Consider the following 12,392-nt stretch of genomic DNA (forward strand, 5'->3'; position numbering starts at 1 on the left):
TTAGAGAAATGCAAATCAAAACTACAATGAGATATCACCTCACACAGGTCAGAATGGCCATCATCAAAATGTCTATAAACAATAAATGCAGGAGAGGGTGTGGAGAAAAGAGGACCCTCCTACACTGTAGGAGAAGATATAAACTGATATAGCCATTATGGAGAACAATACAGAGATTCCTTAAAAAATGAAAAATCAAGTTACCATATGATCAAGCAACCCATTTCCCAGGCATATATCTGGAAAAGATAAAAAAATTCAAAAAGATACATGCACCCCAGTGTTCATAGCAGCACTATTTAAAGTAGCCAAGATATGGAAACAACGCAAGTGTCCATCGACAGGTGAATGGATAAAGAAGAGACCATATATGCACACATACACACATACAATGGAATATTATGTAGCCATAAAAAAAAGAATGAAATAATACCACTTGTACCAACACGGATGGGCCTAGAGGTTATGATACTAAGTGAAATAAATCAGACGGAGAAAGACAAGTACCACATGATGTCACTTATATATGGAATCTGGAAAAAGTGATATAAGTGAACCTATTTGTGAAACAGAAACTCACAGACATAGAAAACAAATTGGTATAAAAGGGGAAAGGAGCAGGGAGGGATAAATTAGGAGTTTGGGATTAGCAGATACATAGTACTATATATAAAATAGATAAAAAACAAGGTCCTACTGCATAGCCCAGGGAACTATATTCAGTATGTTGTAATAACCAATAATGGAAAAGTATCTGATGATGAAAATATGTATATATATTCATATATACATATACTATATATACATAGTACATATATATAAACATACAAAAAAGATCTTCACAACAAAGATAATCACGATGGTGTGATCACTCACATAGAGCCAGACATCCTGGAATGCGAAGTCAAGTGGGCCTCAGGAAGCATCACTACGAAAAAGCTAGTGGAGGTGATGGAATTCCAGTTGAGCTATTTCAAATCCTGAAAGATGATGCTGTGAAAGTGCTGCACTCAATATGCCAGCACATGTGGAAAACTCAGCAGTGGCCACAGGACAGGAAAAGGTCAGTTTTCATTCCAATCCTGAAGAATGCTCAAACGACTGCACAACTGCACTCATCTCATAAGCTAGCAAAGCAATGCTCAAAATTCTCCAAGCCAGGCTTCAACAGTACGTGAACCATGAACTTCCAGATGTTCAAGCTGGATTTAGAAAAGGCAGAGGAACCAGAGATCAAGTTGCCAACATCTGTTGGGTCATCGACAAAGCAAGAGAGTTCCAGAAAAACATCTAATCTGCTTTATTGACTATGCCAAAGCCTTTGACTGTGTGGATAACAACAAACTATGGAAAATTCTTCAAGAGATGGGAGTACCAGACCACCTGACCTGCCTCCTGAGAAATCTGTATGCAGGTCAAGAAGCAACAGTTAGAACTGGACATGGAACAACAGACTTTTCCAAATTGGGAAAGGAGTACGTCAAGGCTGTATACTGTCACCCTGCTTATTTAACTTATATGCAGAGTACATCATGAGAAATGCTGGACTGGATGAAGCACAAGCTGGAATCAAGATTGCCGGGAGAAATATCAATAACCTCAGATATGCATATGATACCACCCTTATGGCAGAAAGCAAAGAAAAACTAAAGAGCCTCTTGATGAAAGTGAAAGACAAGTGTGAAAAATTTGGCTTAAAGCTCAACATTCAGAAAACTAAGATCATGGCATCTGGTCCCATCACTTCATGGAAAATAGATGGGGAAACAGTGACAGACTTTATTTTTTTGAGCTCCAAAATCACTGCAGATGGTGACTGCAGCCATGAAATTAAAAGATGCTTGCTCCTTGGAAGAAAATCTATGACCAACCTAGACAACTTATTAAAAAGCAGAGACATTACTTTGCCAACAAAGGTCCGTCTAGTCAAAGCTATGGTTTTTCCAGTAGTCATGTATGGATGTGAGAGTTGGCCTATAAAGAAAGCTGAGCGCTGAAGAATTAATGCTTTTGAACTGTGGTGTTGGAGAAGACTCTTGAGAGTCCCTTGGAGAGCAAGGAGGTCCAACCAGTCCATCCTAATGGAAATCAGTCCTGAATGTTCATTGGAAGGACTGATGCTGATGCTGAAACTCCAATACTTTGGCCACCTGATGCAAAGAAGAGACTCACTGGAAAAGACCCTGATGCTAGAAAGATTGAAGGCAGGAGAAGGGGATGACAGTGGATGAGATGGTTGGATGGCATCACCGACGCAACTGTCATGAGTTTGAGTAAACTCCTGGAGTTGCTGATGGACAAGGAGGCCTGGCATGCTGCAGTCCATGGGGTTGCAAAGAGTTGGACATGACTGAGCAGAACTGATACACACAGACACACATATATATATTCAGTTATATAACACTTTGTTATATACCTGAAAGTAGCATATCATTACAAATCAACTGTACTTCAAAAGAAAAAAAAAGTCAAAATATAGTTAAAAAAATACTGATATAGGACAAAAATTTACACAGGAAAAACTCCTGATGCTTCTAATTGTGAGACGAATATATTGTTTTAATTGTTTAATATGTGTTATGTTCTGCATAACATCTATCAGTTACTCTTCCCTCCTCCCTTGTATCCAAGCCATTCATCCAAGAAATATGTGCTAGGCAGTCCTCTGGACACTTGGGGATGTAGCAGTGAACCAAAGCTCGCATATATCTTTAAAGCATTAATATTCGAGTAAGGAGATAAACAGTCAAGCAAAGAAATTAATGGAAGGTGGTATTAAGAAACATAAGGCAAAAGAAGGGGATAAAGTGACTGTGTAAATTAGGGGCAGCTACTTTAGATATGGAAGGCATATGATATGGAAGTCAAGGAAGGCATCCTGAAGAAGCAGATCAGCAGCATTTCATTAATAATGGCTATGAGTATGACTTGTAGTTACTAAAATGCTACATCCTTCTATTGGGTTGGTCAAAAAGTTTGGGTTTTTCTGAAACATCGTACCAAAATCCTGAACCAACTTTTTGACCAACCCAACACTTACTGACTGGCAGCTGAACATTGCATGATAGCCCTAAATAAGCTTGAAAATTAACAGTCTGGTGCTAATAGTAATTCTAAAGAGATTTTTTTTTCCTTTAATGGAAAAATAAGAGGACACAACATTTCAGTGTATATAGACATTTCTCCCAGTTCTCATATCTGATAAGGCAAGACAAAAGTTAGAGAATGAAGTATTTACTTGCTTGGCTGCCTTGGATCTTCCCATGAGCTCAGTTAGAGAATGAATAGATTTTTGAGGCACAGAACGTGCCTTCCTGACAGATCAAAATTAATACTAAGGCTTAATTTAATATTTTCTGTGAGACAATTCTGTAGGCATTCTTCACATAATACATGCTTTATGAGCAAATGCAAAGGTGATAAAAATACTTTCTTAGCCTGGCAGTACTGATTAAACTATATAATGAATGAAAGGGCTCTGAAAAGCACGATGCAAACGGAAGGCATTATTCCTACTACTATCAGCCAACTCACCGGAAGATGAAGGAAGTGGATCATAGTCCTGTGACGCTCTGTTGGACTTGACATTTTCACCTGGTAATCTCCTAGCAGGAGGCAAAGGAACTTGGCCACTTGCTGGATCAAAAAAGGGATCTTAAAAATAAAGATAATTTTCAGATTAAAACTATTATCTCTGCCAACTGGCTGAAGAAAACAATTAGAAATTTTCTGTAAAGATCAATTTTTCAAAGTAAGAAACCATTTCATGACTGATAGTAACCATTTTCTAATCAGCCTGCATATTTTCTAATTTATTCATCACTTGGTCAAAAATGCTTTCCCCTGTTTTCCCTAACTGATGCAGACTACTAATTTTGCATCTTTCAGATCTCTTATTTGATGGTGAAATTGTTGATGACAAAAACTGTTTCTAATTTTAATTTTATGCCCCAATCTGTCCTGTACAATGAATAGAAACTGTTGTAAAGTCAACGAGAAAAAGTGGACTTTGAATTTTGCCTGTTATAGTATTATCATATCAATTACTCTCTCTCAAACATTAGGCAGACATAATCTGTAAAATGGACTTGACATCTAAAGGACAGGGACCTTATCTTATACTCAACTGTGTTTGAATTTTATCTCCTAACAGAAACACGGTACCAGGCACACTGCTGGGTAAATAGCCTGCACTTCATAGATATTTACTTTTAACTACTAAAAACTAATCTAGATTCAGATTTTTCATAAATTCAAATTCTGTGACATTTGTATTGTTAACATAAAGCTAAAATGTTAACTATTAAAGAAGAACAGATAACATTGCATTGTTTTAAATTTCATTTGAGTTTGATATTAAAAACATATAAGAATTTGATAATTTAAGAAGGAAATGCATACTTATACTAAAGTTTGACCAGATAATGTAAGGCAATAGTTGAAGTCATTTTCTTTCCTTATTTGAATACAATAATTATCCCCAGCTTTGCTAGAGACTTTTTTTTTAAACCTAACCAAGGCTACTTAATTTGCTTTCATTAATTTTGAGATTAAAATGAGTCTTAGATTCTGAGTTTTCAATAATTGAAAAGTCAATGGATCAGCCTCATTAATTTTGCTGAAATATTTTAGGAAGGAGTAAGAAGATAAATTCCATGCAATAAATATTAATCTTTTGATTTTGGAAGGCTAACCAAAGGGACCAAATATGGTTATTTCTGCATAAATACAGAAAATTTCCAAAGATTTACAGTTAAATGTTCAATAAAATTTACTTTTAGTTCTTGTTCATTCTAAAACATCACAGATTTAATATTGGGTCAGAGAAAAGACCGTCTTCTACAATACATAAACTTTTCTGTTTCCTTAAGGGTAAATTTATGGTTTTGTTAGATATACCTAAGCTATTTCTAAACATCTATTTATTTAAGGCTAAATATTATGTTCCAGACTGATTACTGAGTCATAAATAGACTACATAATATACAGCAGTATGATATTGTGCCATTAGTCTATTGCACCTAAAAAGTCACTGGGTACACTAAAATGTAAACATAAGTAGCATGGAATATTTAATTCAATTCTGAATCACTATGATGCTTCACGATAAGTTTGGCTACTGCTCAGGTGCAGGGTAACCTGGGCTTCCGCAGCAGGTTGTAAGGGTGGAAGGGTTCCTGCTTCAATGGGAAAATACACATGATACAGTTACTACAGAGAGTACAGTAATTACCAGACTAGAAAATCAATAGTTTTTAAAAATAAATTCCTCAATAATCCACTAAAATAAAATTTTATATCCACACATACATACAAAGTGAAAATACCATAGCCAGTGTATCATTATATATAGTAATAAATGTTTCAGAAATGAATGAATAAACATGATGGGACTGGTCTACTCTAAAAAGCAGGGTACTGCTGGACTCGATGGAAAAGACCCTGGTGTGGGGAGGGATTGGGGGCAGGAGGAGAAGGGGACGACAGAGGATGAGATGGCTGGATGGCATCACCGACTGGATAGCCATGAGTTTGAGTAAACTCCGGGAGTTGGTGATGGACAGGGAGGCCTGGCGTGCTGCGATTCATGGGGTCGCAAAGAGTGGACACAACTGAGCAATTGAATTGAACTGAACTGAATGCTAAATTGAAAATTTTTAATATTTATTTTAAGAGATTATTAAAAACTGAGGAAAGACTGGGAGGAAAAGGTTTGCTCTGTACTTTAAAGTGTGGAAATAGGTATCAATCAAAATAATGCTGTGTCATTCAGAAAACTAAGATCATGGCATCTGGTCCCATCACCTCATGGGAAATAGATGGGGAGACAGTGGAAACAGTGGCTGACTTTATTTTGGGGGGGCTCCAAAATCACTGCAGATGGTGATTGCAGCCATAAAATTAAAAGACGCTTGCTCCTTGGAAGGAAAGTTATGATCAACTGAGATAGCATATTAAAAAGCAGAGACATTATTTTGCCAACAAAGGTCCGTCTAGTCAAGGCTATGGTTTTTCCAGTGGTCATGTATGGATGTGAGAGTTGGACTGTGAAGAAAGCTGAGCGCCTAAAAATTGATGCTTTTGAACTGTAGTGTTGGAGAAGACTCTTGAGGGTCCCTTGGACTGCAAGGAGATCCAACCAGTCCATCCTGAAGGAGATCAGTCCTGGGTGTTCATTGGAAGGACTGATGTTGAAGCTGAAACTCCAGTACTTTGGCCACCGGATGCAAAGAGCTGAGTCATTGGAAAAGACCCTGATGCTGGGAGGGATTGGGGGCAGGAGGAGAAGGGGACGACAGGATGAGATGGCAGGATGGCATCACTGACTCAATGGACATGAGTTTGGGTAAACTCTGGGAGTTGGTGATGGACAGGGAGGCCTGGCATGCTGTGGTTCATGGTGTCGCAGAGAGTCGGACATGACTGAGCGACTGAACTGGAGAAGGAAACCTAACAAGAGGTTTTCTCTGGGAGGAGGCATTATGGAATTTTCTTAATTCTTTTCCCCCGACTATCTGAAATACTTACAATCTTTTACTCAAGTGTAGGAAAAGAGGCAATCTGAACAGTTGAAACAATGGCATCTTTCCTCTGGACTGCCCAAAAGTTATCTCAAAGATTGATCCAATACTCTGAAAGTTTTAAAAGACTATCGATGCTAGATGTAACTGATAAGACTTGGAATAGGGTTTGAAGAGCTACTGAAGTGAAACAAAACTCACTAACTCATATTCATAAAATCCCCATATGTAGTGATTTGCCACTGATTAAGTCCTCCAGTGTTAGAGAATTCAGTACCCATCTGAGATATACGAATTATTATTAATTCAGGAAGCTTAAGAGGAATGCATTTTTTCACTCCTAATTCTTCTCGCTCGTCAGTCTTTGATCATTTGAGGAGACATGGAGGAAATCTAATCATTCTTTCACAAATACAGTGGTTGAAGGCAACTCTAATATATTCAAGATCTTCTACCCTCTCGATTAAAACACCTCCAGTCCCTTTAATGTACCACAGCTCACATGGTGTGGCTTTATTTCCCTTTCTCACGCTGGCTGCATTCCTTCAGGAATAAGCTAGTCTCGGGCTTCTCCAGCTTGAGCATGCATCTGAATCACCCCAAGGCTTGTGAGCATACAGACTTTTGGTCCTACTCCCAGAGTGTCTGATTTAGTAAGTCTTGAGTAGGTCTAAAGAATGGCATTTTAAACAAATTTCTAGGTGATGCTGATGCTGCTGGTCTCAAGACAATTTGAGAACCACGGCTCTACCCCATGAATCCTCCAACACTCGGACACGGTAGTCTCCACGCTGGCTGCGCCCCAGGGAGGACCTCGCCTCGCCGGGTCTCTACCTGAACTCTGTGAGGGCCACCCTCAGAAGGCATGAGCACCGTCGGAAACCACGTCATGGGTGTGCCTCATAAAGGTCACCACGCCCCTAAAGCATTCCCAGGAGCTGCTGCTAATGATCCAAGCCTTCTCTGTACTTTACTTATGCAATTGCATTTCTGGATCCCAGTGGAAAACTTTCCTTTATCTCTAATAAAGTCAGTTTGGCTAGCATTCAGAGTGGAATTGTGACTTTGAGACTGGATAAGGACTGCGAAAGAAGATTCCAGGTAGAAATACAGTGAGGGAAAGGTTCAGCAAGGGCTCCAGGTACATTGTGTATTTTGTGCACTGCACAAAGACGCAGTCCTGGGAACGAGCAGACGTAACTGCAGCCTTGGCTTTGCTCCTGGAGCGCTGGCCCTGGCACAAAGCAGAGGCGCCCCATTCCAACCCACCAACACTAAAGAAATGTCTTTTTGTAATGCACATAAAAGCATATATGTGCTAGCCCTGGGTTTGTAGACAGGAAAGTGTAAAGCTTTTTTTGAGGACTCTTCAGGTCTTGTTAAGATGTGACTGGCTTGTCCAGAGTAGATGGCTCATGTACCATGGGGTGGGCATTACTATTTTGCCAAAAGAAATTTTGCATGGAGGCCTAAAACAGAAATCAGATAAAAGCAGCATCAGAGCTGTGTCCCTGCTTCACTTTCCCTTTTTGATCGTATGGGAGCCCTAAGGCTCTTTTGTAGAAACACTGGGCCCTGCAGTTTAAAAATCACTACTATAGAGCAGTCAGTGGGCTTGTAAGGCTGGAAAGGTGGGCCTGACTCAGCTGTGCAGGGCACTAAATGCTGGAATAAAGAGGCTGCTTTAAAGAGGTACTTAACATCATGCAGATGCCTAACCTCTGTCTTTAATTAGGGATACTGATTTCCTCAAGGAAACCAAATTTCCATAATGCCAGAAAATGCTTGTCATTACACTGGTCTAAACTTTTACAGATTAAACTATAATGAAAATAATGGCAGTAAAATGCTCATGTATCTGTTTAAATTTAGCAATCACCTTTGTTTACCTTATATGGTTCTACAACTATTGAGTTAAACTTCGGTTTAGTATTTATATTCTTTTAGAAAGTTCAATTCAGAGTAAAGAACTGATTTTATGAATTTTCTATTACATTTTTTAGACACTATAATGTGTTAAATCCTTTGCAGAATGATATAATCAAGTGCTTATTTATAAGCTGAAAGAAACCTTCGTGTTCTATGATATTCCATTAAGAACAATTAAAATATTTCTTTTGAAAAAGAGGAGGTCTAATACATGTGATTTAAAAATGAATAAAAACAGTGACTCATTGAATCTCATAAAGCAACTGGCAACAGACTAGAAATGTGTCGTGTTAATGACAGGAGACTGGAAATGGAGAAGAAAGCTGCACTTTCTTCTTCTTAGAAGAAATGTCAATTTAATTTGTCAATATTATTTGGAATGGAATTAGAATACTTCCATGGATAAAAGTAGGTCAAGTCTGTGTGTTAGTTGCTCAGTCATGTCCGACTCTTTGTGACCCCATGGACTGTAGCCGGCCAGGCTCCTCTGTCCATGGAGTTCTCTAGGCAAGAATACTGTAGTGGGCAGCCATTCCCTTCTCCAGGAGATCTTCCCAACACAGGGATCAAACCTGGGTCTCCTGCGTTGCAGGCAGATTCTTTACCATCTGAGCCACCAGGAAAACCCAAAAGCAGGTCAAGAGTGAGTCAGCAGTTCAAATGACCCTGCTCTGGTCTCCGTTAGCCTCACACCACAGGCTAGGGATAACTGCTCCTGAGCCTCTCTGGCAGTCAAGCAAAGCTATACATGAAATAAAACAGTTTATACAACAGTTTCATTCTGTCTAATAAAAAAGGGGGCTTTTCATTTTGAAGTATTTTTTTCTTGTAATTAATCTTGAGTAAAAAAATTCTTGAAGATTTTTACAAAGCACAATGAAATTATGATAAAGAACTAAAATATTTTACAATTGATTCTTTTGAAATAGGTAGAAGCATGTGTGTAAAATGTTCTAAATCCTAGAAAGCTTAATTTTAAAAGAAGTCACTTCACTGAGCTTTCATTCAGTGGGCTTAACTGTAGCTCAGACTGGCAGCATTTAATAAATTAACGTGATCCATGAGGTCAGGGAAGCATTTCACAGGGTCAGTGACACAGGGCAATTCAGTATTTACTGACAAAAAATTAAACTCAAAATTATTCCTTGAACATAAACTGCCTTTAGAAACTGAAGCTATATATTCCAAGTTATATGTCTATAATTGTGTGTGTCATATGTACAAACTGCCTCAAACTTCTAAATTATCAAACCAAGTTGAAAGAAAGAACCATGAAAAAAAATATAAAAGGTGAATGACAATGGTTAAGATCCCCAAGTTTTCTATGAAGCATGTAGGTGGCCAAAGGACAAAGTTAGCACTCTTAAAAGGCTTTCATGATTTAGCTCATACATATATGTAAGGCAGTTGCTAAGAAAGAAAATCTTTATCCTATTTTTAATCAAATCAAACTGAGAAAGCAAACGTTTGAATATAGATCACAGTATCACCAACGGGGCTGACTTGAACAGTTAATATCAGCAGATTCAATATAACTGAATTTTTTTTCCCTCATAATTCTGACTGGTAAACTGGATGGTTTACTAAGTCTTTTTATTTCTACTCCTCACTTGAATTTACAAAAAGCTATATATTAATTTTTCCTCAAAGATCAATAATTTTAGTAAATACACTGAGGCATTAAAATGAAAATAGTAATACAACAATAAAATGCAGGTATTTCAGGAAAAAACATACCTACTAATGTTACAGCAATATAATTTACCAAGATATTATGTTTTGGAATAAAATAATGACCCTAAAGCATATTTAGTAAAAATTTTTAGACACATTATTAGAAATATCACACTCAGAATTAGGAGTAAGTCTAAATTTGTCCTCATCACTATTAGCCCAAACACAGAGCCCTTCTGGTTCTCAGAGATGTCTTTTGTAGCATACAGGTGTTATTTGGACTGGATCATCTCTATAGCAACATTTCTAAATTCTGTGATTCCTTGTTGCTTTCACCATTTTTATAAATCCTTTTGGCACTAAACCAAACAACTGACAGACAAACCCACCCAACTGCTATTTTCCCCCAGGATTTTCCAGCTTGAGAGCTAGAAATCAGTGAACTACTGTTGCTTATTTGACAGTATGATCTTAGAAATTCTTTTGCTTCCAGTGAACAGGTTTGCTTGGGTTTTCTCTCCTACCTGACGGAAGGAGGAAAAGGTCCTGTCCTGAGGATGGTCGGCTGCCAGAGCCAGGAGGTTTCGAATGTTCGATGACGCTGTGCCGTGCGGGAGGTGGGGGAGGCGGGAGGGACGGAGGCAGAGCATCAAAAGCATCTTCGCCTGCATTTAAAGAAAGGCCAGGATCAGCAGCAGAACTTCAGGCAAAACTAGTAATTTTCTCTTACTGCTTATAAAGAACTTCACCTGCAGTGTTCATACAGCGGTTGACTGACTTTGATAGTGGGAGCTGATTGTTTTGTGGGGGGTGTCTAGAGAGAAGTACGGACACAAATACACATGGGTACATGCAGACTTTCTCTCTCAGGGCTTCCTGTTAGAAAGCTGTATGGCAGGGTATGCAACAGCTTATTCTTCATCTGTAACCTTTATAATATCAAGACATTGGAGGTTTGAACTAAATATTTTAAGATCAACATCATCAAAATAGAATTTTTGTGTAACAGTAAGAGTTCACAGTCTAACTGGAAAAATCACAAATGCACACAAATTTAATGTCACAGAATAATTTAAATTAGCTTTTAAAGTTTGCTCCACTGGATTTTAATTCATTTAAACTAATGCTCCCCATATATTTCATTGTCAAAATATACAGAAAATGTACCTGCAGTAGAGGAATATCATCTTTTTCTACTTACCAGATATCTCTAGAGAGGCATAGTTAAATATAGAACTAACTCTTGTGGCGGTCCCAAAGTGAGTTACTTATATTTGCATAGTTCCCAGCTTTTGTAACCATAAAATATTACAGCAGATTTTTATGTCTACTTATGTTTCACCTGCCACATCTTACTATCTCCTATTCATATTTTTCCTCATCTTGATTGTTTAAAAAATAAAACTGTAGTATATGTATTTCTGTAAGCAATTGCAAATATTTGTGAATGAAACGGAGTATAAATACCTACATATTCTAGTGATAAATATTCTTCTGGATTTAAATATATTGATTTGAATATAAAGGTATATTTAAATACAAATGGTTTCACCACTCATCCAGCTTGCTTGGGAAAAATATTCAGAATATTTTCTCTAATGATTGTTAGAGAAACTTTTCTAATGTAAAATATAGGAAAGTATAGGAAAGAGAGCTTAGTTCTTAGTATTATTTGAACCTTTAGCTATCTCCTACACTATCTTCTTTATTCAAATCCTTTATCCACCCCTACTGTTATTTTTCCCACCCTGAGATTCCTGTATACCATGCTAGGCACATGGATAATGTGTAGATCAAAATCATAAGGCCTTGATCTGAGGAGCTTAGATTCCACAAAGAGTTCTATAAAAAGTTCACAAATGATTCAGAGGTGAAAGTCCCATAGGTCCCACATAGAGAGAAAGAGATGCCTTGTAAGAGGGAAGAGGAAGGTAGAAAGTGATATTCAGCAAGGTGTTACCCAGAACAGGAAGGTCTGGGGTATCAGGAGCTCAAAAACATGTTAATCAAATACACTCTGGAGAAGGCAATGGCAAGCCACTCCAGTATTTTTGCCTGGAGAATCCCATGGACAGAGGATTCTGGCAGGCTACAGTCCGGGGCATCGCAAAGAGTCGGATGCAACTGAGCGACTTAACACTACATCAAATACAAGGATGGTATGTTCTAGGCTGAGTGAATAGCATAAATAAAATATGAGATGTACATGAAGAGTCAAGGATGAGTTACATGCTGCTGAATGGCAGAAACCAACACAACACTGTAATG

At 38.0% G+C, this 12,392-nt stretch overlaps 1 protein-coding gene across 7 annotated transcripts in view; it reads right to left on the reverse strand.

Annotated features, from left to right (window-relative positions):
* The window catches only part of CBLB (Cbl proto-oncogene B), a 220,278-nt gene that overhangs the window by 12,426 nt on the left and 195,460 nt on the right, over window positions 1-12,392 (reverse strand). For all 7 annotated transcript variants that reach the window (XM_061134398.1, XM_061134400.1, XM_061134399.1 and 4 more), the window contains 2 exons: window positions 10,649-10,789; window positions 3,535-3,654 (listed from right to left, as the gene is read on the reverse strand). In XM_061134398.1, coding sequence (XP_060990381.1) covers window positions 3,535-3,654; window positions 10,649-10,789 — 261 coding nt within the window. The remainder of the gene's footprint in view (window positions 1-3,534; window positions 3,655-10,648; window positions 10,790-12,392) is intronic.

The sequence above is a fragment of the Dama dama genome, chromosome 31, assembly GCF_033118175.1.
Source record: "Dama dama isolate Ldn47 chromosome 31, ASM3311817v1, whole genome shotgun sequence".
Taxonomy (NCBI): Eukaryota; Metazoa; Chordata; class Mammalia; order Artiodactyla; family Cervidae; genus Dama; species Dama dama.